The sequence below is a fragment of the Dermacentor andersoni genome, chromosome 7 (assembly GCF_023375885.2).
Source record: "Dermacentor andersoni chromosome 7, qqDerAnde1_hic_scaffold, whole genome shotgun sequence".
Lineage (NCBI taxonomy): Eukaryota > Metazoa > Arthropoda > Arachnida > Ixodida > Ixodidae > Dermacentor > Dermacentor andersoni.
The window spans coordinates 115,223,256-115,250,471 of NC_092820.1; the positions used below are offsets into that span (position 1 = coordinate 115,223,256).

The 27,216-nt window shown below is 45.6% G+C and overlaps 1 protein-coding gene across 1 annotated transcript in view; it reads right to left on the minus strand.

The window, feature by feature from the left end:
- LOC140219596 (uncharacterized) overlaps window positions 1–27,216 on the minus strand; it is a 59,571-nt gene that overhangs the window by 22,210 nt on the left and 10,145 nt on the right. Inside the window, exons 3-5 of the mRNA XM_072289507.1 lie at window positions 22,974–23,125; window positions 22,823–22,905; window positions 265–399 (exon numbers count right to left, since the gene is read on the minus strand). Of these exons, the coding sequence (XP_072145608.1) occupies window positions 265–399; window positions 22,823–22,905; window positions 22,974–23,125 (370 nt within the window). The remainder of the gene's footprint in view (window positions 1–264; window positions 400–22,822; window positions 22,906–22,973; window positions 23,126–27,216) is intronic.

The window sequence follows — 27,216 nt, forward strand, 5'->3', positions numbered from 1 at the left end:
AGTCGCCCGTACGGTACCTGGTCGCGTGGCCGCATCTTTGAGGCGGAACCATGTGCGAATCATGCATTTTCATTGCTTGTCCGTCGCCACTTGTCGTGCCCTTGAGATCGAGAGCATGCGGCAAAGTTGCGTTAAGCTGTAACCAGCATCTCCATGCTGAATCGCTCGATGCGCTAGCGAAATGCTGAGGCGCGAAAGCGGGTGGTCACATGTCAGTAATAGAGGTACTTCGAATATGCAGTCTGAATGATCCAGTACACTCACCTCCCAAGAAGGTAACTTTGAATACAGCACATATTGCAGCAGTACCCTGTGGACGTATCACATCATCTTTGACGACATCTTGAACAAGGATTTGCTCGTGTGTTCTCGTAGGTTCCCAATTTTTATACCATTTGTCTAATGGAAAAAATAATAAACATTAAAGAGTAGTCAAGAGACGAAAGAATAAACAAGGCAATGTCAGTTAATGCTTAACAGTAAAGGAAGCCGTGTGAACAGAGAGAGAGAGAGAAACAACTTTATTGAGCCGAGCTCGACATCTTCTTAGACGCCGTCCATAGAAGTGGTTCCCTCTTCACGGGACCCATATGCTTCCCTAGCCGCCTGGCCCCTGGATATCAGGATGAGCTGGTCTTCCAGGGCGGTGCTGGTTAGCAAGGTCCCCCATCGCTCGGTAAGGGTGGATGAGGGATGGGGTAGGGTAGTGGGGCGGGTAAGAGGGGGGGGGGGGATTGCCTTGATTAAATTGCATACTCCAATGACGTGTTGGAGCGTGCCTAACTGAGTTTTGCTGAAATTACAATCCTTCGCGTACCTTTCCGGGTACATATTGTTTTTAAGGTAAGGGTCCGGGAAGGATCCTGCCTTTATCTGCCTGTAGATCGCTTGCTGTTCTCTGCTAAGTGATTTGTGAGGATCGGCGTAACGGCGCCTCTCCATCTTGTAATGGTTCGTAATGTCTCTTTAACTAATTATGGACTGTGGCTCACCTTCCTCTACCCGGTGTTCCATCCCTCGGGCGAACTGGTGGGCAAGTTTGTTGCCCTCCAGCCCAGAGTGAGCCAGTCCATATCAACTCAACTTTCCTTTCAGGTACGTCGCGCTTACTCTTGAGAATATCTAGTGCCGCAGGAGACACCCACCCATTTCTGTAGCTGTTATACGCCTTTTGCGAGTCACTGACAATTCTTCCCACCTTGGGCAGCACGAGTGCTAGCGCTATCGCGGCCTCTTCTGCTACCTCCGGAAAAGATTTCTTGATGGAGCTGCAGGTTACAAGCACATCCCGTGTCGTAACTGCCAGCGTGGCTTTCGATGAAAACTTGGGTAACGAAGCGTCTGTGCAGAGAGTGACCCCCTCTTCCTCTTCTACGATTTGACCCAAAGTCTCCGTCAACGCCGCTTTACGAGCCGCTCTGCGGCCGTCGTTACGACCGGACCTCATGTTTCTAGGCAGTGTCTTACTGTCGATTTTATGCGGCCACAACCTGGGTAACGGCTCCGTTTTCTTCTGCTTTGCCTCTTGCCAGCCCAACTTGGCAAGAACGCGACGTCCCGCCGACGTTTGACTGAGTCGAACTCTTTGATTAGACAGATGAGCTTCTATTAACGCTTCAACGACATTGTGCTTGGTCATGCCGAGAAGCTTGACGGTCGAAGAATGCTTCAGAATGCCCAGCGCCATCTTCGTTGCCATGCGTACAATGACGTTCAACATGTCCCTGTCCTTCTTCAGTTACTTGAGGTACGGCACCGTGTACGCAATGCGCAACGTCACGAAGGCCTGGACGAGCGTCAGTGCATCGTCCTCCTTCAATCCCCTTTGTCTGTTTGTGACTTTTCTGATCGTGTTCGAAATTTGTTCCGTTGAAAGGTTGATTTTGTCCATCGACGCCCCCGGCTTGCCATTGTTCTGGAAGATAACACCCAGGATACGTGCTTGCGTGGTGGGCGTTATGGCCGTCCCGTCGATGGTGATGCGGACGTTCTCTTGGTCTCCTTTCTTTCTCCTTGGCTTGATGACGAGTAACTCTGACTTCTGTGGCGGGCAACTGAGGCCGCACGATTTAGCGAACTCGTGCACGGTCTTTGCCACTCTCTGAAAGGTCTCCTCTATCCAACTCTCCGACCCTGCCCTCGACGTCCACACAGTGATATCGTCTGCATAAAGAGCGTAATCTATGCCTTCTATGTCTTGAAGGAAAGCCGGGAGAGGGAGGAGTGCGAGGATGAAGTGAAGCGGCGAAAAAACCAATCCTTGCGGGATGCCTCTGTCTCCCAGGGCTATCGATTCCGACTTCTCTCCAATTTTGATCGTTGCCGTTCTTTTGCTTAAGAAATCCTGCACATATTTGAATGTTCGCTTTCCGCATCCCGTTTGGCGCAGGTTACGGAGAATACTTTCGTGTGTGACAATATCGAAGGCCCCCTTGAGATCGAGCGCCAGGATAGCTCTTGGCGTAGGGGTCTTCGCTTGCTTGATAACCAGCTCCTGTAGTTGCGCCAAGACGTCTTGCGTGCTCAGGTGCCTCCGGAATCCGTACATGGGCGGCGGCATCTGATCAGTGACGTCCAAATGTCTCTGTAGTCTATTCAACACCGTGCGCTTGACCACCTTCCCTACACACGGCGTGAGGGAGATGGGGCGCAGATTGTCGACGTGGGGTAGTATCCCCGGCTTGGGAATGAAATGCACCTCCACTTCTTTCCATTCTTTTGGTAACTAACCGTTCTCGCAGGACGCGTTGGCGAGGTTTAGCAGTACAGCTCGGATTTTGTCGCTCATATTTTTTAGCATCTTGTATGTAACGCCGTCAATTCCCGGTGCGCTGCCTTGATTACTTTCATCAATGGCCGCGACCAGCTCCAGTTCGGTGAAGGCTTCGTCCATCTCGACGTTGCTAGCCCCTTCATACTCGTGAGTCGGGTTACCGCTCTTCTCGGTCTTGAGGTATTCACTTTTGATTTCACGAATGAGCTTCTCCCCGTCCCCGTCGTAACTGTCGATTGTTCTTGTGAGGTCTCAAGCGCAAGCGCTCGGGGTTCTTAATGGATCTATGAGGTGCCGCAACAGCTTATAAGTCTTCTTCGTAGACAGCGTGCCTTCCAGGTCGTAGACAGCGTGCCTTCCAGTTTTCCCTGCATAGTTGCTCCGCATACTCGGTCACTTGCTTGTTGAGCGCGTGTATACGGCTGCGAAGCTTCTTGTTATGTCTTTGCCTCTTCCACCTTCGAGTAAGACCATGCCTGGCCGCCCATATGTGACTAAGCCTGCTGTCTACCAAGGGAATTTGCGTGGTCGTAATAATCTTCTGCGTAAATTTCTTTACAAATTCGCGTTGCTTTCTGGCCCACGCCTCATACGTCTTGGTGTCTTGGTCCTAGTCCTCGCCTTTACTCTCTTCGCTTCTATGTAACCGGTCCCAGTTTGTAATGTTGGCTTGACCCAGTTTCGCCTTGATGTCGGTCCCCTCGAGGGTTACACAAATTATATCGCCAAGTGTTCGTAAATTATTACGCCAAGTTACGTCGAGGTTCCCACGAACTAGCGTCAGATAAGGAGTGGTGTCTCTGACCGTGCTAGTGCATGTCCTGGTCGGTACGCCCGGTTCGTTAACCACCTCGATTTCGTGAAATATCCTAGCACTAAAATCGGTCTTGTTCTTGGTCTTGGTTTAATGCAGTCCAATATGGTGCCTTCAAAGTCAATGACCCTGCTGGACGGTCGGCAATAAGCATTCAGGACGAAAATGTTCTTGTGCCCCCCCCCACTCTTCTGTGAATTTCGATGAGCGTATGTTCGCAGCCTCGCTGAGCGGTCACGTGCTGTGTGGCCGCCATGTTGCTGCGGGCCAAGATCGCAGTACCCTTTTCGCTAGGGTCCGTATACGTAACATATCCAGCGAGCTTGGCCCGGCCATTGGTCTCTTGTAACACTATGATATCCGGTTTCTGGTCCAATTGACGTCAACGTTGACGTCAACGTATAGTTGTAACTCCCTTATCTTCTTTCTAATACTCCTACAGTTCCATTGAAATAACGTCGCAGTGTCTTTCTACTTTCCTTTAGCCTTCATCATTTTCTACTTTTTGAGCGGTAGATTTGCGCACGGAACCAACTTTCCGCAGCCTGACCCGTAGATTAGGTCGTGATGACTTCATCTAGGCAAAGGTGAGATGCGTATTTTTCGCATCCAACGTCATGACTCTAACAGAGAGTCGGCTGCATTTGGCCTACACATTATCCATTCTTACTGTCAGACTGTTCACTTGCGCAGACACTTGAGAAACTTGACTGGGGATTTGCGTAAGCGTGCTCATGACCTTACTCCATTGTCGGAGAAACGGCGGCCTCGGGCTTCTCTTCTTCCATGGCAACAACTGCCATTTCTGTCTGTGGAGCTTGCGTCACTGACTGCGTCAAGGCCGGTGACATAACGAGCGCCGGTGGCGTGATCAGCTTCGTCGCCGCTGGAGTAGAGCAGGTGGTGTCTCTCTTGGGTGCCTTCCTTTTAACTGCACTGACGTCATTATCACTTTTCTTTCTTCTACTGAGCGTCTCGATACGCTCCATCATTGCTTTTATCTGATTGTTTTGGCTCTTGATTTGATTGTTTTGCCTCTATCATCTCCTTGAATTCCAAACAGCGTCTACACTCGTCTTTGGAAGGCGGGGAGGACAGGAGGGGAGGGGAGGGAAATTGCTATTTTCAATAGCGAAGGGAGACCCCGCTTCCCAGCTCACCTGTTTCTCGGCGCCGTTGCTCCGCCGGGTCTTCAACTTGGACCTCGAACAAAATTCACGCCTTCGAGCACCAGCTGCCGATGGTGACCCGGTATCGCTCGTGCTTCTCCCTAGCCTTGTCTGGGAGCGGCTGCGACGCCCGCTTGGCGCCTGCCACGCTGTCTGTTGCCACGCTGGCCCCTCGGCTGCTGCCGCTGCTGCTGCACCTGTTCTCGTTGCTGACGTTCCCAACACCGTTTACGAACGACGTATGGCGCCTTGAATCTTGCTGTACACTCCTTGTTCGCGGTGAAGTGGTTGCCCCCGCAGAGGCTGCACTTGGGGATACTGCAATCGTGGCTTTCTTCGCGATTCTTCATGCCGCAACCACGGCATATCTTGCCTTCGGGGTTAGGACAAACGTCCATCCGGTGACCGAGGCGACCACACCGGTACCACATATCGATCTGTTTACGATACAGCGAACACTCGACCAGCAGGTTGCCGTATCCGATGTAGTTTGGGACCTTGTCCCCGTCGAATGCGATGACCACCGTCGTCGTTTGCCGATGCGGTTGGCTTGCATAGCAGTGGGAGTATACTCTTGAAAGACGTAGTCGTTGATATCGTGAATAGTCTCCGTCATCGGGACACCCCTGATCACGCCCTTGACGGTGACGTGGGGGGTGGTCTCTTAGGCGCTGACTTCGTGTGCCGTGCCGTTGATAGTGAGGCTTCTGACTGTCGAGTAGCGGTCTGCGTTCTCTTGTTTAGGCGTACTGATAACGACTATGTTATGCTGTTTGTTCGGGCAGACAACATCTTGCGTCACCTCCTCGTCACTCACGTTCGAAGATGCGACGATGGCTCGGCTGATTTTGAATCTAGAAACTTCCCCAAGGTTCAGACCTCCGCTGGGACGCGTGACGACCTTGATATCTTGCCTCGGCAACACAGGCATCCTCGCTGCCTTGAGTAGCTTGCTCTTGAAATTTTTCCGCTGTGGGCGACGATGCCCGGCAGCCGCCGGGCCCCCGTTGATCGGCGTCCGACTTAGCTTGCTCTCTTGCTCTTGGGTCTTCTCCCCGGTGATGCCCAGCCAAATTTCTCAGAAACTTCCTCCGGCATTATTTCTTCACCCTCCACTTCTACACGCATAGCGGACGCCATTTTCTTGAAAAACTTCGCCTCTAGGTCCCCGGCAAGGTCGACGGCCCCGCCGGAGCATGCCTAAGCACGGCCGCTAGGTCCTGCTTTCTTCAGGCTTAGCTGGTAGCGACTCTGTGCTCGTAGAAAAAATCCTCCTAAATCGGAGAAAAATGGTTTCCCACCTGAAATTTTGGTATCCACACGGTCCTTGTAACTTCACGGAGGCCATTGTGTGAGAACTTGCATGAGCTGGGTTGAATTACCGGGTCTTTTGCCGAAAAATGGGGGAGCACATGTGAGACACGTCAGCACATAACATGGCTCACACCCGTTCGCAACGTGTGGACAAGAAGCGTCATTGTCACTGTGTAGATAAAGCTAACAAAATTTGACGGGGATGTTGATTTATTTGTTTGCACTGGTGGCTACAATAATCTGGAGTCACCCGCTACGGTGTGCTTTGTGGTCCGAGCTCATGAAACGACGGAACTATTTTTAAATATACCCATATTTATTACCACATAACCACCGCACCACAACAAATACCAATGGGATGTGTTCGCACAAATATAGAGCAGTAAAACGCAGTGGGTATATAACGAAGAGAGAAATAGGCACCATTAAATACGTAGATTCCTGAAACTGCATATCACTTCCCAACATATAACACCAACTGGTACTACAAAAACAAGCATTCTGCACTTTTGAAGAAAAATGACACCCGACTGTTACGAGCGTAGACACCATTAGATGCACAGAAACCAGCCAAAATATCCATACCTGATAGAAATCCCAACTGGACCTGCAGAGTTGAACATTTCGCAACTTTCAAAAAGAATGAATGCAAACAAGAACGCAGAGAAATGTTCACAATGAAGTGGGATTCCTCGCCAGCACGTTCAGAATAAGAAACAGCTAGCAACGGCTTCTATCAGATTTCGTGTTGAACGAGGCGTTGTTTGCAGCCCCGTTCACGAATAACGTATTTCGCATTTATTCGTTATTTAGTGGCAATATATTATCGCACACGTACCTAAGTAGGCAGCTGAACGTTCATTCCATCTGAAGTGTCAAAATTTTGTATGCAATGTAATTTTTCTCCCAGACTACAGATTCTGAGAAACCGCAGAATAGGAAAAATATCGACTACAGTGTAGGTCAGAAATTCCATTTCAGGATAATTTAGAAAGAAATACATGGATTGTCATTAATTTGCAAGTGCCGCATGATTTTATGTTCGTGATTGATACGTGCCGATTGGTAAAAGAACCAAAACATGTAGTTGTCGCCGTTGATAGCACTTAGTGAGTTGTAAAGGCAGTAAATGCCATTAATCAAAGCATCGTTATGCGCAGCTCCAATGTTCCGAAATGTAACCTTATTCTGGCCCTTCTTGAGCTGAACTTGAGGTTATATTTAGGATTACTTAGAACTTATCGTACTGCCATCTACTTTAGGTTTTCAATTTTATCTTTATTGAACCTGGAGAAGGGGTCCCATACCGGCAAGGCATCAAGTAAATTAGAACTAACAGGTGACTTTATAGCAGGTTTTTTGCAACTTGAAGTAACGCACGCGTATTACGTGTTACGAAACGTAATGTTTTAGAAACTTTAGCTACTATTGGCACAACGTACCAATGAAACGATAAGAAGGGGACCAGGAACAACGCCTAGATGTGTTTATTCAATGACGTTCTTGATAATAGTACTGCTAAATTTATACGCAAACATACGCAGCCCTTTTTTTAACCTTATCCTACAAACAGCTCTTCGGTTAAGATTATTTCGCCATTTTAAACACCATGTACCTATTATAGGGAAATGTCTCTGCCATTCACTACAAAAAAAAAAGAAAGAGTTTGGCTTGGATAAGCCTGTTGTCTGGTAAGTTTCTCATGCATGATTGAAAGTGTTCCTTCATGTGATTCGTATTTAGCACGAAAGGTAATGCTCCAAACAAACATCGCTTTGGAACTCCTCACGCACAATCCGAAGCTCCGAATTGCTGTTCGTCCAGCTGTATGTATTGTTTGTGGCCACGTAGGTGATCATCAGTCCATGTTAACAAACCTTCGAAAATTGTGCAAAAGGCTGCGCGGAAACTGAATCGAATTTCTTATACATACACAGGGAAAGGAAATAGGTGGAATTACGATTATCAAGAGCATCAGTGAATTCAGGCAAACACTAAGTTCAATACGTTACACAAGACAACCGGTTTCTGAGTCCACGCTGAAAACAGAGTAAACATGAAGTTATGTATATGTGCACCAACTTATTTGTATTATATATGTTCCACAATTCTGCAAGCTTCCGTAATTGGAAACATTGGACGATAAATTACGAGAGTTTTTCGTTGGCATGATTTAAGAACTGGAACAACATATAGTATCTTGCAATGAGTTGGAAGTACTTTGATATTTCGCATATTGGAAGATAATTTTGGAAGATAATGTTGTGCGACACGTTAAACGAGAATTACTTAAGCAAGACCTCTCGCAAAAAATCGAGTACTGAAATCCTCAGCAAAACTTATACGCTACATTCATCAATTAACATGTCATTCATGAATACCGATCCATACATTCCCAATTCAAAGTCCCTTAAAGCGTCAATGGGCAAAGAAAAGGAATAGTAAAAAATGTTATGCAGGTCCCACGTACTGTGGGAGTCGACGTAAACGAAGCTTTCTGTGTTGGATGCTGTGATTAAGGATAATTAGGGGCGATGTTCACGGCTAAAGCTTAATTTCTTCAGCGTTTAGCCTAACACTAGAGTGGTGATTTGATGTCAAAAACTTACCATGCGTACACCACTGCTGTTTGTCTGCGTAGTACACAGAACACACAGGGAGAGCTGTTTGCTCGAGGCGCTGTTGTGTGCTATATTTTACAACCTCTTAAAGGGTTGAGCGTTGTCATTCCCTCACATGGCACATCGCAGTGTGGCAGAAGTGTTAAACTTGAATTATGGGCTGTGCGTGTCACAACGAGGCTCGGATCATGAGGGAAGCCGCAGTGGTGGACCCCGGAATAATTTTGACAGCGTGATCTCCTTTATTGTGTCCCAAAACATAAGTGCACGTGCGTTTTCTATTTCGCCTCCATTGAAATGAGCCTGCCACGATTGTAATCAAATACAAGACCTCCGGCAATGCCATAGCCGCAAAGCTGGCGCGGCGGGCACAGAAGTGTTGATTTGATGGTCGACCGCTTCCGTAGTATCTTCGGGACCCTGTGGTATGCTTTAATTAATGCGGCTCTGCTTCTACATAAGTTGCCCGCTTGACATATTTTCATGGCATGCATTTTTTAGAAATAGCAGCAACGACTGTACCGTACCTTGAGCTTAGGCTTGTCTAGTGTCTCCGCAACCACAGTCGTATAGTAATGGGGTTTCCTTCCCCTCTCAAGTCACCTCCCCCCACTCTTGCATGGCAAGTGCCTATTCTTCTCCCTCGCCTTCTTCTCCTCTTCACTTCTCCTCCTCTCAGTTTTATCAGTGTCCCTTCTGGTCCAATGCCACCTAGAGTAAACTATTCCATGCCAGTGTGCTCCTGTCACCACGTGATCATACGTCATCCGCATGGGGCCTTGGTCCCTGGCGCGGCAGCGGCGGCAGCAGGTGCATGCTTGAACGTGCGTCAAACGAACGTGGTCGCTGCAAAACTTGGCTGTTCGCTTGAATCTATATTTATGTGCGTGAATCCGCAATGGCGACTGACATCGGCGTCTATCGCGTGTTATGTGGGCCGATTCCAGCCGACTGGAAATTGCAAGACCGACCCCAAGGTGCACGTCTTCTCGTTCCCTAAAACCGACGAAGCAAGAAAAGCGTGGATACGTGCCGTCCCACGGGAAAACCTGGTCGTGTCAGTTAACACCAGGGTAAGCAATTTTGAATGTATATTATTTTCTGAGCAGGTTGCTTGTACCGTTCGCTTGCAAGCTTTGCTTACAACTTCTTTGTGGCGCGTAAAGGTATAAATGCGTCACACATGGCCCGCGATGTCGAGTAAGTGCACTTATGCTAGGATATATTTATTTGTTTGGTTGTGCGGGCATCATATTAAAGCCGAAGACATAAAGCGAGAAACAAACTATATTGATACCGGCTGCAGAGTCCCAGCGTCGCTCTCAGGTTTACGGCTTCGACCTGATGCCATACCGACAGTACTTCCCGTTTGGCCCAAGCTATATTTACAGAGAACGGACTAGACGAGAGTACCCAGAGAGCAAGCGAGTGCGCTTAGACTCTAATGCCCATGAGAAAGTGCTTGCGGGGTGAATTATCACTGCCCAGCATAAGGACGAAGCAGGCAAGCTTTGCGATTTCAAAGAATTAACAAACTTCATTCGAAGCAAGCAGCTGACATTTTGGCATATGATTGAATGCTGTGAACACGTCATTTCAACTGACATTTGTAACGATGAGGCTCCTTGGATTAAATATTTCGTTGTTATAAAAGCAGGCGTAGCTCTAAAAGTAAATGTCGCAAGAGCACCAGTGAAGTGGCTCGGCTCCAAATTGCTTCTTCTGTTGGCGGTCGACAGCAAACGATGGCTGCTGGAGTTGCTTGAGGAAGTCGAGGGGTTCGACAGTGCCGTGAGTTGAAGTTCGGGAAACGCAGATATGGGCATCTGCGAGACGGTTGTTTCTACTCTGAGGAAAATATGTACAACCCAAGGAGACGATAACTTCCCGACCATTCAAGTGCTCACTGATAAAATGCAGCTGATGTCAAAAAAAAAAAGAAGAAAGAAACACGCTGCTACTCTGTTGACATCATGGTGTACTGCTGTATACTTTTTTACAATATCGCCCCATGCATACAAGTACATGCGCTGTCACGGGAGCATCATCATGTCCCTCCCAAGGACCCTTCGCTCAATATTCTCATCATTAGGGATGAACACGCATTTAGAGCATCAATACGGTACATTCCTCCGCGAAATGACCAAGAAGATATCCGAGTTGAATGAGCAGCAAATCTGCGGCACTCTGATGGTGGATGAAATTCACCTAAAACCCTTTTTTGATAACAAGGGAGGCAACATTGCTGGTATCACATTGAACAACGCAGAAGCGGCGAACACTGCATTTGTATTTATGGCGCACTGCCTCATGTGCAAGTTTAAGGAGGTACCACACATTGTGCCTATGCATAAGGCTAATGGGGAATTTCAGCACAATGTTTTCGGAGACGTCATTCGCGGCTTAGAAAAAATTGGATACAAAGTCGTGTGCGTTGTGACTGACGACAACGCTGTAAATCGAAGCGCGATGATGCTTTTTAAGTATTCTTTGACCAAGACCCCCCAAGCCGCACCGACAGGTTACTGGCTGATGGTTTCGCGTTTCCGCACCCATCAGATCTGGATTGGTTATTGTTTTTTGATTGATAGAGTGCACGTACTTAAATATATGTGCAACAACTGGTTAAAGGAAAATGACCAGTGTTTCTGATCCGTTGAGTGTGAGCGAAGCACTTGCGCTTTGTAAGAGAATCAAAGACGCACATAAATTAGAGACCTAGCAGTTACTGCAGTACCACTATACTTTGTCGAGAAAGGCTGTTTCTCCAACAGATGTTCAGAAACAAAAAGTTAAACCTGCTTTGCAGATGCTCAGTGAGTCCGGACCGAATTCACTTCGAGTTATTGGAGCCGAGCACAACTTAAAACATCAAGAAGAAACCGCCAGTTTCATAGAATTAATGGTAAGGTGGTGGAATTTTGTCAATGTAGAGACCCCTTTGAAAGGACTCAGACAAGGAATGCCTTTCAAAAGCCCGTCTACCCTTCTCCATTCGACTAAAGGGTTTTCTTTTTGAAGGATTTCTTGGACTGGTTGGAAGCATGGAAGGAAAGGAGGGCGGATGCCTGTAAGTTGTCTGATGAGACACATGGCGATCTGATCCAGACGACTCCAGCATTCATTGTAATTGCCAGATACTGCTTTGAAGAGGTCAAGATTAACTTTGTGCTTCTTGGGGAGTTCATGACCAACCATCAGCAACACCGCTTTGGATGCTACCGGCGACTGGTTGACTCGCAATACCATTCGTCTGTATGACAAATCTATGAGTGTGTTTCAGGTCTGTTAAAAGGAACAGACGAGTGAGGTGGTGCGGAAATATGTGCTGTGGTGCAGCACAAACATTCTCCTCAAAAATTTCTGCCGACGATTGAATGACAAGGTGTCTGACCCGGACAACAAGGCTAAAAAAGGTAAGCTGCAAACTCTAACGAATAAATGAATAGAACGCCGGTGCGTGTAGAAGACATCTGTCTGTCTATATTATATTTCTGCCCAATTTTATTGAGAGTGCTACACGCCTAGCCGAAAAAAAAGTCAGCCAAACGCACAACTATTGTGCGGCATCGTGCTGAAGCGTTCCTATGCTTCCGCCGGAGCCCGCCCGGTCCGGCTTACGTCATGCAGCCTGTCTCCCGGCCTTGAGCTAGAATATGCGGCGTTGTCTGGCCTCGCAAGTTAGTAGAAAGGGAAGCACTGCAGTTTCTGCAATGCTTCTGAGGGTAGTCAATGATAATTATAGCTGACAAGCGGCTAATGTGGCGATGGCCACGGAACTCCAGAGGGTATTGTGCACATTCGACGCGGTGGGGTGAAAACGAGTTTCTCCCGTCACATTTCGTCTCTTACTCGCGCCTGTCATCTATACAAACGCACCCCCCGACGATCTGTGCGCGGCAGCAGCAGCCATAGCAGCCCACAACCGCAGTAGCGGGAAAGTCGAACAAAGAGGCAAAGAAAGCTTCGCTTTAATGCGAGTTTAAATGCTCTGCTTTAAGTGGATGTGGAAACGGAGCCGCGACAGCTCAATTGGCAGAGCATCGCAGGCGAAATGCGAAGTTTCTGAGATCGTTCCCCACCTGCAGAAAGATTTTTTAATCTACTTTCATTTGCATTAATTTATCGTTCCTTTATTTCATTTATTAGGCACAAGTAAGTTCACCTATGTTGTCCTTGGTGTCAGTGTTTGTGGCCTTCTTATCGTATGACTAATAAAAACTAGGTACCTCAGCTAGCCCCCTTTGTTCTCGTTAATTACATAACGAGGGTCTCGAAGCTGGTGACATTGATGCCTTAAGTAGCATGTGTGTGTTTAATGACCGGTTGCCTTCACCCAAGGAGATCACGTTGTCGAAACGCCGGCGGCCCAAAGGATGTTCCACATCCGCCGCCAAGGTCTGTGAGTGGTGGCGCTGGCTAACACTCTCTGGGCTCTAGTAGAAAACATAAATACCCAAGAAACTCAATGATTAGCTCAATTTGTAGAGCATCGCACTTGAAATGCGAAGGTTGTGGCATCGTTACCCACCTGCGGAATCTTGTCTTTTCATGCACATTCATTTACAGAAATTAACCGTTTCTTCATTTCTTGTAATCAGCCCAAGTAATTTTGCGTATTTTGTTCTTGGCTTCGGTCTTTGTTGCCTTCTTGTAATTTGACTAATAAAAATCGGCCTATTGGTGAAACCCCTTTCTTCGGCTTTAGGTCGAGCCTCACCACAATTTCCCCTCCACGTTTGAGAGCAGGGATAACATGTAGTCATTCCTCTTGCGTTTAATGCAACACGAGCATTTTGCTGGGTATTTAATTATAGGACTGTGCATTCCATTTAAAGAGCATGAGTTCGCTTATAGTATTGATCTGTTCTCGTCATTTGTTATCAAGTCATTCAGTCTCCTGCAGACGGAATATGCCGGAGCGATTTATATAAATTTTAGGCGTTTAGTTAACTAGGGTTTAGTGTTCTCATTCCATTTATTTATAACGGAGGTTGGCACAGAGCAGTCACGCAATTGTATAATCTTGATGTTGAATTAAGGTTTGTGGCAACATACGTTTCGACAAGGCTCACGAAAACAACACAGCAAGCCGGCAAAGCTGCATTCATAGCGGTTATATTACATTTTCTGTATTGAACGCGTGTCTGCTGTTAAGACAAAACTTTGCCGATTTCACGTCCATCGCACACAGCCCAGTACTGTTGTCAGATATTGCAGAAAGGCGTTGCTTCACATTTGACCAGTTTTAGTGTATGCCTAAAGAAAGTATCTACGGCAAGATCCGTGAGAATATAAATAGAAGCAGCATTTGTCCAGGCAAAGAAGTTCGTAAACCTGATGTTTCCTGCCGCAACTCCGCGTACTGCATCAGAAGTAAGGGGGTGGCGCTTACACTGAAAGTTAGGAAGCTTAAAGGCACCACCAACAGTAACGTCACCATCGTCATTATCAGCAGCTTATTTTTTTACCCTCTGTGGGACAATGGTCTCTTAGAGAACTCTTAGAATGAAGCAAATGCTGCGTAAATGCCTGAGGCTCGCTCGCCTATTATGTAGAGTAGTGCGTCTATTTGATGCTTCTCCAGCTTTACACATAACGTCCAAACCACTGTTTTTCACTTCGGCAAAAAAAAAATGACGATGAAGTTTCGTGCGGCGACGAAGAGTTGAACTCGTGCGCCACTTGAAGAATGACGGATGCCGTGTCTTCGAACATTAGGGGTCGCGCTGCTTGACCAGCAAGATGTCTATATAAGGAGCAGGTTATCGGCGTTTCCTTGCTGACGTGGTTCTTCCCATGGTTGTTCTCTAGTAGCTGATATCCGATGACGGCATGCGTTTTTTTGACAACATGTCGTAGCAAGCAGGAAATAGCTAGACTGCCACACAAGGATTCACAGAACTCCACATTTCAATGCTGTCCTTCCCGTCTGCTCTACCTGAAGACGAAAGTCACGTGTTGCCATTTCAACGACCAGGCGCCGTCTCGGGCAGCTATCTCGTCCCGCTTTCACTAGATGGCAGCGTCAACAACGCGTGGCTCCTATGAATGGACAACACAGCCAAGAAAACTATTTCCTAAACCAAGCCACAGTTGTGATTTACATTATTTGGCTTAACATAGCGTCTATACTGCCTACAGTTGAAATGTTACTTGCAAGAGTTTATGTCTATTGGGACAACGTAAATTTGCAAGGAAAATATTTGCTGGCGTTCCCACAAATGAAAGTAGATGTAAGCATAAATGGTCACCGCAATGCAGATTGCTTGGATATGATACCAGCCCCAATATATTAAAATGGGTGAAGTACGTGTTTGCAATGGCGCACCCTACCACAGTACACCGCACCACGTCATACTGTGCACTGGTCCGTGATAGTCGATCTAGGAGAACAGATTCGGCTGAAGGCCACACGTCAAACAGCAAAGGATGCCAGGGATACAGAGCGCACTGCCCCGCTCGAAGAATAATGAATTGACTTCTGCGTTTTACGTGCCAAACCGACGATTTGAACATAGGGCACACCTTAATTGGTGACTCCAAATAAATTTTGATCGTCAGCGGATCCTTATTGTGCCCTGAACGAACGGGACACGGCCGTTTTACATTACGCGTCCATCGAAATTTGACCCCGTGACCGCATGCTCTGCAGTGCAACAAAATAACCGTTAAGCTGCCGCAGGACACAGGAGTTCCTAAAGGAGGCGCCACGTAGCGTGTCGCCATCTCTCGAGGCGACGCGTAACGCGCGCCGCGGAACTGACGGACTGGTGGCCTTCAGCTCGCAGCACCAAAAGGTGACAATATAGTGTATAGGTGCCCTGTATCTGCCTTTTGAACGGAGCCATCAGAAATGACAAGTGCAGCTTCAGTGAACTTAAAGAGACAGCTTCCGTGGTATTGTGAACATACATTAGGAAGAACTAGGAAGCAATATTTCTTTTAACTTGTGTGGGCAACAACTAGAGTGTCGAATGCGGGCCTATACAAAGGGTCGGAGGCCACAGACCGCATCTTCTTAAGTTTTGACTGGTAGCCCGAATGTTCGCATATGAGTGCCTCGATAGTGGCCTGGGCTCTTGGCTCGAGGTCACTTGAAGGTCACCGAAAATGGGAGTTAAAACCTTTTCATGCTTAAAGATGTTGCAGTGAAGAGGAGGAAAATCGACAATTTCTGCTTGGCACGCGAGTGGTCTCGCTGCAGTCTTACCAGAATTTGCGTACAATTATAAATAAAATTAACCTGAAATGTTTCCCACTCACGCATATTATTATGTCTCAGGTGATAAATAACACGAAATCTTAGCCAGTAACTGTTATTATTTTGTTTGACACGACAGATAATTGATTGTGTGCCGTAAAAGGCTCCGACACCGCGCGCACAGCCACAAAAAGGACTTTCTTATCATATTCGACTTCCATTCCCTAACAAGGTTCAAGAGAATATATGGTGTAGGAATCTTCACTGTATTGGTTGTAAACTTTTGCAAGAAATGATTTCGTCCTTTAATTTCTCATACTTTTAGTACAAGTCAACTTCCCGTGGCTGTTAGTATCTGTGAAGCCCTTCGACTAACCTCGCTGATTTCTCAATGCCTGCACAGTCTCGTTACACAACTAAGAAATACAACATATAGAATAAACTTTTGCGGGAACCGCTTAGTCACTAGATCGCGCAAATCAGGAAGTTTAGATGGAGAATTTTCTTGACAAGTCCGAACGTTTCGCCCAGAGCTTGCTACGGCCTGAAGGCTGTATATATAAGCTGCATTATATCTTGTGTATATTTTTCCAATTATCCCACAAGTGTACGTCTTTCTTACATAAGCACAAGGAGATATAGTTATTTCTATGAGGATTGTGCAAAAGAACAACTTCTCGTATTTTGGCAGGCCTTCCACGAATGGACAGTTCTCTTACTTCTGGCACATGTAGTTCTCGTACATGAACTACGAAAATAAAACTAGTAAGATATTTTTACATAGCTCATAATGATTTTGATGTGCGGAAAATGGATCCGTATACCTTGTGGAATATGAAGAACAACATTTTTAATGACAATACTTGAGAAAACAGGCTTCTGTATCGCGGTATATAGCGCGAGGAAGTTTTTACGACAACGCGATCAATTTCAGGAGCGTAGCCTGAAAAAGAAGTACCAAAAAGTGTTCCCCAGGAGGATCTAAAAGACGACCACTGTTCGCGTTTGCATCATCTGAATTAATACATGTTTCAGACGGCAAGTGATCTAGTGGGAGCAGCAGGAGAAAGTTTTTGACCTTTTGTTTTGAGCCAAAACTATGTTAGGCCAATTTATTGCTTATAATGAATTTTCTTCCGCACCAATTTTCACATGACATAACTGTCTTGATTTCAAAGCCAACGCAATTGTTCTTTAATCAAGTGTTTCCATTTTATAGCGAATCTGTGTAAGGCTAGGTTCTGGAAAGAAATTGCAGGCTTGTATCGAGCCGTGTGGGCCGATCTCGAAGACAGTGCAAAAAAGGTCCCACCCACGACGGAGGTGAAGCAGGCTTTAAGCACTGCGCCAACATGCAAAAATAAGTTTAATACCTTATGTCCAAGCACAACCCGTATCACATAGAGGCTGATAACAACAGATAGTACACTATGACCCGTATCGGCCGTGTCTACGTTCCCACCGCGCTCTCGTTGCGTATCTGGTCGCCTTTTCTTCCGTTCTCCCGTGGTGGCGGTGCCGTAAGCGGGCTGCCTGCCAATATCGAGAAACGAAAGCAAATGCGAAACGTCCATGTGGCGCCAATCCCGCAAACAGGCAAAGTTTCGCCGAAGCAATGGCCATGATTCAGAGAGAGTTTGGGGGGAACCGGTTTAGTGTGGCCCGTGTTGTGTGGGAACGATTGTAGTTTTCGAGTGTCCTTATAACCATTATTCCACCACCGCATGTCGACCAACGCACGATCACCTCTGGACACACTGGTGAAGCAATGTGTGCCCTCGGAGTGCGGTAACGTCCGTGCCTGTTCCACGTGCCGAGATTCCTTAGAAAAAGGTGGCGTGCCGCGTTTTTCAACAATGCATGACAAAGTTGACACCCCAGTGCATCATCATCTTCCGAGTCTCAACATCATGGACGAGCGACGACACCCGCCTTGGCTTACATTCACGTGAATAAGGCGGTTGAGGCATGGCAATGGATAGTTTGCCATTGAGGGGCCCACATAATAAGCTTTGCTGGTCATCCACCTTAACAGAGTGAAATGCACTGACTTCTTTAGTTTCAAAATGCCAATTTTATTACCCCCTACCAGATAGCGAAAATCACGCGAAGCTGGAGATAACCTGCACATGAAAACTTAATAACAAAGCGCGGAATTACGTATATTTTGTGAATAACTTTCACAGGATTCATTAAAATCTCATTTGGAACATACTGCTATTGCAAATCCATTATCTTGCATTGAGTCAAGATGTCGGTTTCTTCCGCTGGACCTTGTCTCTCTTCGAAACTACTACTCAAGTACGAAGGTCCCTACCATGTCGTCGAATGCACTTGCACCGCCAAGAACGTGACCGAACACGTTGAATCGTCTTGGGACATGCGCCTTCGAGGACGACACATTGTCATCGTCGAGTGCCTCAAGCCGTACTTTGATCCATTCATAGTAAGGAGCTGTTAAGTCGCCGAACGGCTCCTTTTTCTTTCCCCAAGGTAATTGTAGTGAAGAGGGATGCTATAGTGGGCCATTCTCTACAGCAGTATCTAGTGGGTTAAGCTCTCCAGCGCTCTTGCTCTCGGAATGGCATTCCTGCTGGGAGTCCGTGCCCTGCTCTAATGGTCGGTCCCAAACGACGGTGACTAAACAACGCCTTTACATGTGATATATCACGTGATCTGCACGTTGCGTTTGCGAGGGAGTACAACACTGGGCGCCTTCTCACCATCGTGAAGAGAATACAAATCTTGCAGGGGCTCAAGAAGGCTGTGGTTTGAAGACTGCTCTGGACCATTTTTGTTGTGGATTCTCTGGCGGACGGTAAAGACTCATTCAGTCAAGGCTCATTGCCTTACAGAGCTTTCAATGTAATTTTCATAGTTGGTGTGCATCACTGTGCTCACTTCTACAGGCACTTTTGCTGTACAAAGCGGGTGGTGCATTTGTAAAAAGTGCGACTGTGCCGACTTCACGAAAGAAAATCCACCGGCGGATGGCGCCTCACGGACAGCATTTCCATATGAATGGTGCATATATTGTGATATCTCACTTGACATTTGTGGACGATTGAAACAAATAGATATGACCATCACTCATGGTTGCCTCCTATTTATTGGCGGCTAACTGTTTATGTGCTTTGAAATGCGTTGTCTGCTTGTATGACACGTAAAGCAAAGTTTGCCTTAATTGTGCATTTTAATGGAAAGCGAGAACCTTCATTGCAGGCAACAGCTTTGATCCCAGTGAAGAGTAGTAAGCCTCGTGCTTTTCCAATAAGGTTTAGCACTGGACTGTTGAATTCCTCTGGATTGTTCAGTTTATTTTCGTAAAGTATACCAAAGTCCCACGATTAAAACGCGACGTTATTTACAAATTTATAAAGTCGCCGCGCGCTTAGCGTACATTCAGGTTCACGACACAAATATTATGTGTTTCTGGCTTCTTATATTTTTTAATTGCATATTCATCCACCGCCCCTGTTCTCTGTGTCCGCTGCGGCTTCGCCTTGGGCGAGGGGGAGGAGCTCAGAGTTGCCACTATGCCTTTTGTACCGTGTTTTTTCTTAAGATTTGGAACGCTGTTAGTGGCACATCCATGTGATTACGGTGTACTAATTGCAGCCTTGAGCAAAATTACCTGTGTTGTGCAAGTGCGTAAAGCGAGAGATCTTCGAGGTGACGCGATGCACCGCCATACGTGCTGTGAAAGGCTTTGCCGTGTTTCGTTGTATCGAGGGCACTTCTTAATCACGTTGGTCCGATAAGCTTGGTGTGGGTCGAAGAAGATGACGCCTTTCTCGTCGACAACTGACAAATGCGACAGCTCTCGTCCGTTCACTTCAGTTTGCGACAGCAGTTCGCAGTAACGAAGACTAAAGCACTGCGGGCATCCGCATTTAAGCGTCCTTTGCTGTTTGTCTGTGAACGAGGTTCGTGTGAAAATCATAGTATATTGTTTTCTCTTTCTGGTAGGCCAATAGTCCCCCATCGCGTTACATGTCGTGTCTCGTTATTTACGTGCAAATCCATTAAACGCGCCTAAAAAGAAAAACAAATTTTCATAGGTTTTATAGACAGTGATAGGGACATAAATTATTTCACATCTTAGTCAGAAACGCTCTTTTTTGTTTCTTTTTCTTTTTTACAAACCACAGAAAGAGAAGCTGCTTCGGGAGTGGACATATCAATATGCTGATGAAGGCACCTTTATTACTCCGACGTCAAGACGCACTGTACACAATGTCCATGTATTTACTAGAGATATAACTGGTAAGGAGTGCATTTATATTGTTTGAGCACCCCAAAACCCATTTGGTGATAGCCTTCATACCTAGTGGCAGCAAAGCAAGGATCCAGGTGTATTGGACAATACCCGTTTGAGATCAAAATATAATTGTTAAGAACTCATGTTCGGAATTAATATACATATCTTTTGGTTCCACAACCTGCAGTAAACGTTTCTCAGGCTTACAGTTACTTTCGCAAGATGTACATTAGAAGAAATAAACACAATCGCTTTTTCGTTTTTGAGGCTGTACAGACAAGTTCGCAATGAATGTCATTCTTGACAAAATTTGCATCTCGATTGTCCTGGAAATTAGGCGTGACTATGTATTTTTAGCACACTCTTGCTTGGACAGTAAAAAGGTTTCTTCGAATGCTGTGCCAGTTTATTTCGAGCTTTTAAACCTCATTTTCGTCGAGAGCATGATGGACATAAAAAAGGTGCAGCTGCGTGTCTGACCTAAATGCGTTTGGCACACCGTTCCATTGTTTTCAAGGTCGCATTTGAATGCGAGCTCAGGTTTAAAGTAAATCTTATCGGATTGATGAAAATAAATAAAAATTGAAAAAGCGTATCCTGAACGTCTCAAAAATACTGCAATATTCTGCGCTTTCTGTACGTAGCTTTAAAAGCAAACCTCTGACGCAGGCTTTGGAAGCATGTTCTCATTATTGTTTACCCTCTTTCCTATATTGCCTACTTCTTAAAAACTTCCAAAGTGCAACATTTAAGAGAGGGCACTTGCAGACACGTCGGAAGTACGTCCGCTACACTAGCAATCGCTCCCTGCGTCTCGAAACAACATCGCACACGTTTTACAGTTTACACGATCAGCTTAGCTTCACGCGCATCTACGGTAAAACAAGCATTTAACGCGTCTGCGTTAAGTTAACGTGCCATTCGACTCTGGAACGCCCCCCCCCCCCCCCCCCCCCCCCTCCATAGGACCATGCACTGTCTGCGGCACAGAAGGATGCTCATCTTCGGCTATGAGCAGGAAAGTATTGCAATCAGCGAAGACACATCCCCAGAAAAGGCACTAGGGATGCGTCTATTCCATTATTGTAAAAAAATATGCAGTATATCCGAAGGAAAACGACCAACTGCATGGCTTTGGGCAATTAATTATAAAAGCCAGAGCAAGCACTGAAATATCATGGCGCAAACAATATTGCAGAACTTTTTACTGCATTGTGCATTTAAATCAAGCTCATAGAAATTCCTAGGTGCTTTCTAAGCGAGCTGAAAATCTTTTAGATCAGTTAATTTTGTTTTTAAACATGAACGTTTCGTTGTTTGCTACTTTCCGGGAATAGATAGTATGAATAATATATTTACCCCTGCAAGAAATTTTTGTCACATTTGTACTCTACTTAGAATATTCGCCTTTCTTAGAAAAACAGGCCAGTGAAAAATAGTTCAATCGGGTATTATCGACCAAAATCAGAATAAGAGTGCAAGAGCATGACGGATTTAATGGTGGCTAATGCTGTCCAGATGTCCTTGTGCTGCACACGACTCGCTGTCTTCGAACGCTTGGCGACGCAGAGAACGGTTAAGAGGGCATTCGTGCTTTTGTGCAAGGAGATACTGAGGAGCTTGTTTGCGTTTTGCATTACTTGCTTTCGTTGAAATTTTCCAGGGCTTAGCAACATGCTGGAACTAGTTTCAGTGCGGCAGGTTGGAGCGTCTTGCGCAATCTCTCTGCAGCATATTCGGCTTTTACTTTACCGGCCTGCTGCCACTGCCATAGCGCGTTGGTTCACCACAGTCTGCACCGGCGAAGGCGAAGTTAAAGAACAGGACTGAGAAGAGCTTGGCGAGCAAGGCTCGCTTCGGAGACGGAACTCAAGGCGACTAGTGCTGGTGCTTCTTTGTTGCCTTCCGCGCATGTAGTGGAACTGTCATGGGGTATTATGCCCACCCAATCCCCCTTCCCCCCTAACGGCGCTGTTGCCTAGGCGCCTTCCCTAAGCGGGGATATTGATGACGCCACAATAATCTTGTGATCAGGACTCTCTATCACTTCTGCTAAGCGTGAAGTGGGGTTGGTCATTACTCCTAGCAAGCGTGATGGGTCAGCATGGAGAAATATCACGCTTAGACTAAGCGTTTAACAAACTGCAAACGCAAGCATAGATAAGCGTGAGTTTGTATACATTGTGCGTAATACATAAAGACAATTATGAGACTATATAGACTACCTAGAGATCGGACTAAACATATTCTTTAGGGCCATATCATAAAAACCGTAAATACCTAAGTTGAAAGTTATCGCAGCGGTTGCTTGTTTTTAGCAATAGCGCGTACAAATGTACATGCTCCTAATTTATTGGAATTAGTTGTACGTCACCGTCTTCCTAAACTGCAATTGGCATAGAATAGCTCGGGCATATCTTTCAATGCCGCAAATATAAAAATGATGTGTTCTGACTACAATGCTATCAAAACACGCAGTGTGCAATACAGGTTTCTCATAGTGTCTACATAAAGTGTAACTCGTAACCTTATTTTACAACGTTTGTGACAGCTTGTGTATTTTCTTCTTAAGCTGGTTATGCGTATAACACATTTGTTTTCTCTCGTTTTGTTATACAGCGTGCGTTCCCATGCAGTAAAAATATTTGCACCAGCCATTTACTTACCTGTGCAGCTGACATTCATTGCGTTGAATTTTTCGCTGCCTCCATCACGGGTAAACTTTGCAAAGCAGTTCTGCGCATTACGGCTGAAAGGAAAAGAAAAACTGGTTTGTTCATAAAGAAAGCGCAATATAACGATCTGTAAAATCCTTACCCTCTCGAAAACTCACAACCATCTGCTGTGCAACTTTGCACCTCATCATGATAACACCGTTCCGTCTCATATACCTGATCATATATAATATGCCTAAACGTTGCGGTAGAGGTAGTTGCGTAAGTGATTATTGCTTCACCCGTCTTGTACATCTGTGAAGAAATAAACGCATCGAAAATATGTTGTTTCAAACGAATCCATAAAAGTCTCTGCCAGTTTAGCCCTCTTTATCTGTTCGATATATGCGTCAAAGTGTGCATACCGGAAATCTTTTTTCGCTATATTCAACGCTAAATTTGTCCGCCCAATTTGTTTCTTGATAATTTTATGCATCTTCGCATTTTAGTGAGTGCGTTTTCGAAAAATATACCTTATTTATTTGATGCTAGAATTGTATGTTTGGCCTAACGCCGAGCGTCATACTACACATGACGTGGATAGTATACAAAAAGACGCACATACTATAAGATATTGCAGCGTTTATACTGCGGCAAAGACGACAACGATAAGAATAAATATCGTCCCCTATAAGAAAACATACAGATCAAGCATAAGACGCAGCAGTATTTCGCGTGCGGCCTTAAACCTGTCCGCTCTTGTTACGGCTCCTGCTTACAAGTTCGTTTGTCCCCCGAGTTTTGTGACGTCACGAGAATATGCACACGCGTTAAGAAGTAAATAAAGTGCGGGCTCAAGGTGCGTGCCTCTGACAATGGCCAAGAGTGCTTACTTTGCTTGCGTTATGATAGCTATTTACTGAATACAATAGGGTTGGCAATATCGTAGTGGCGCAAAAATTTTGAAATCATACTAGAATGGAGGAGTAGGAGTAGTGGCTGTGCGGCTGTGCAGAGCGATCAACGACTATTCCTGTGAGTCCAAAGTGATGCCCAGCCGTGTGCTTGCCATATGTTTTTCCACACGGCACCACGCAGCCCAAAGCGAGAGGCTTGAGGTGTCCTCGCAATTCAAGGAATACTATAGCCACCAGATAAGAAACGCGACTTAATGACCTCTTACTTGTAATCAAGAAAAAGAAATGGGCATGGGCATGGGCATGTAATGAGGAAGGAAGATAACAGATGGTCATTAATGGTTACGGACTGCGCTCAAAGAGAAGGGAAGCGTATCAGGGAACGGGAGAAAGTCAGGTGGGCGGATGAGACTTCGAAGTTTGAAGGGGCAACATGGCCACAGTTAGCACGTGACCGCGGTAGTTGGAGAAGTATGGGAGAGGCATTTGCCCTGCAGTGGGCGTAGCCAGGCTGATGATGATGATGATGAAGATGATGATGATGGCAATCTAGTCGTTTATTGTCGTTTCTCCCCGAGTCCTCTTAAACTGTTGCAACATTCGCACCGGTTCGAAAGATGTAATTTACTTACCAAAACAGTTCATGCTGATTCCAGCCTGCCGAATCTAGGTATATTTTCCTAGCGTATATCCTCGCATGCTGGCTGTGTGGGTATTGAGAGAAGGTGTAGGTATCCCCCAAAGACTCCAGCCAATTGCCAGTGTAGAAAAGAGGATATGGCTTGACATCCTAAGCCTGCAATTTCCTTTTCCCTTGAGCGTACAGGAATCTTTGGCATATTTTAGTCAGACTTCACCTTTTCCCTTTTCACTCCGGCATTTCCACGCCATCGAACTGGGACATTAGCAAGGCCACACTCGCTGTGTATTTAACGTATCCGCTGTATCATCACCCGATGCGGTAGCCTAGCGGCTACGGCATTGGGCTGCTATGCTCGAGGTCGCGGGTGCAATCTCGATTGGGGCGGCCGCATTTCTACGGGGCTTAAATGCGAAAACGCTCGCGTATACTTAAATTTAGGAGTGCGTTAACGAACAGGTGGTAAAAAGCCATCGGGAATCCTCCATTAGGCGTGCCTGATTTTCATTTCATGGTTATCGCACGTAAATTCCCAGAATTTTATTTTTATTTGAAAACATTGCATATCCTAACAGCCCTCCGGGGCAGGAACAAGATGTCGTGGCTCTGCCACCAAAATATTACGCAGCTCTCGAAATGAAGCACGATCGCAAGACTCGTTCAAAAATTTCGCCTCGGCGAAGTGGCATTGTAGTTGATAACAAATTTTAAGTTTCCCTCACAATTCTATCATAAGAAGCCAAGCAACAAAGACGCCAAGGACAACGCAGGTGAAATTACTTGTGCTTAATAAATGAAATAAAGAAATTCCAAGTTAATCGAAATGAAATTGGATGTAACAACAACTTGCCGCAGGTGGAGAACGATCCCACATCTTTCGCCTTACGCGTCATGCGAACACGTGAGATCGTTTTCCTCCTGCGGAAAATTGTTTTTTTATCCAATTACATTTCAATGAATTTATCATTTCTTTATCTCAGTTATTAAGCACAAGTAATTAGGCACAAGTAATTTCCCCTGTGTTGTCCTTGGTGCCTCTGTTTGTTGGCTTCTTATGATATTATCAAAATTGGACCACAAAGTTAACCCCTTTTTTATTGATCACAATTCTAGTCACGTGGTGATGCATCTACGCGCAAAGCTTTTTCCTGCCAGAAAAATCAATTTCTTTTTAAGCAACAAGCGGTTTCTCTCGAACATAATTTGCACCACGCTCGGTGATACTTCGCAATCGTCATGCATGCTTTACACCATTTTCTTGCAACTAAATCTCATTACCGCGTTATTATGCAAAAATACTTTTTATTTGGGTTAGCATTCTGCTATTCCTGCTCAACGCACTTTTGGACTACCAGAGACTACTTGAAGAGATCCCTTCATCAACATAAAAATAAAAATATGCTTATAAAAAAGAAAATGCAGGAACGCCTGTGAACATCTTACTGCGCGTTTGAACGCCCCTCCCCCCCCCCCCCCCCCCCGCCGCCCTACAATTCTATATCCAACATGGTAACATCTTTCAAACATCAGAATAGGTATAGGTTTCTACAATTGTAGATAACCGTATGTGAACCTTTCTGAGTACCCGGTAAACTTTTCGATTAACAAATTATTCGATAAACAACCCTACACCAAGAGCAATTATTCAATTAAAGACTGCGACGATGAATGATTATTCGTTAATCCAATAAAAAATACTAACCGACCATTCCCAGAATACAAGCGATTGCTATCATACATTTTATTTCTACGCTTTATGTGTTCAGTGATGCTCCCATAAAGGAAATATGTATTCAGTATACAGCGCAGGTTGTAAAGTGTCTCTCTGACAGCAAAAAACACTTAAGGGACGTTGTTAAATAATGTTAGGCTGAAAGTCGCCCTTACTGCTTACGTCCTAGAACCCCGAAGGGAAGTTTTGAGCGTGGAGTCAAAATGAGGAAGCAGCGAAAAATTGCAAAAGCGGGCCATAGCAGATGACTGTAAAAGTGGGAAATCAAAAACACTGCGTATTGTGCGAAATCACACAAAAGAAGCTTGCGAGTACGGTTACCAGTAATTGGCGTTTTTACTTTGAAATATTTAGAAATCCGCAGTGAACAGAAAACCTATAAAAAATGTGTGAACAAGAGGTGGAGGAAGCACACGTCAAGCCCTGCAGTTGGCGCTTGCTCGCCGCTATATAAAAAACGAAAGCTTCTAATGACTTTTAGACATTACGCCTAACGTCGTTGCCTTTTTAGAGGCGTGTAAGGGATGATGCACTATGGTTGAACTAGCGGATCTTTTATTTATTATTTATTCTTAGCAAATTAATTCTAGGAAGCATGTTGCAATTTATATTACTAGAACACTTTGACTGTGGTTCACATTTAAGCTTTTGTTAAAGGTTACGGCTATGTTAAAAAATGGTAGGTCAGTGTCATGAATAGACGACTACTTTAACTGCCGTCAATAGTGTCTATCAATAGAGGATGTCTGCTCGGCACCTGTAAATGTAGGGTCGGGCGTTCCACAAGGGTCCGTCCAGGGACTGCAATTTTCTTGGGGTTTGTAAAGGACATTGTTAACCAAGTATCTCTCAAAATTAAGCTATCTGCAGATGACTGCATAATTTACCATAGGATCGTTAACCGTCACGGTCAGGTCTGATTCCATCAGGCTCTGCATCACATAGAAGAATGATACGAGGCCTGGCAAATGAACATTAACCCAGGAAAAACAGTTCTCATGAGAATCATTAGAAAGTGCTTACCATTATAATTTAACTAATGTTTAAAAGGAAATACATTATCTGAAGGAAAACTTTATAAGCATTCAGGCGTCAAACGTATCTCGGATGTTCGGTG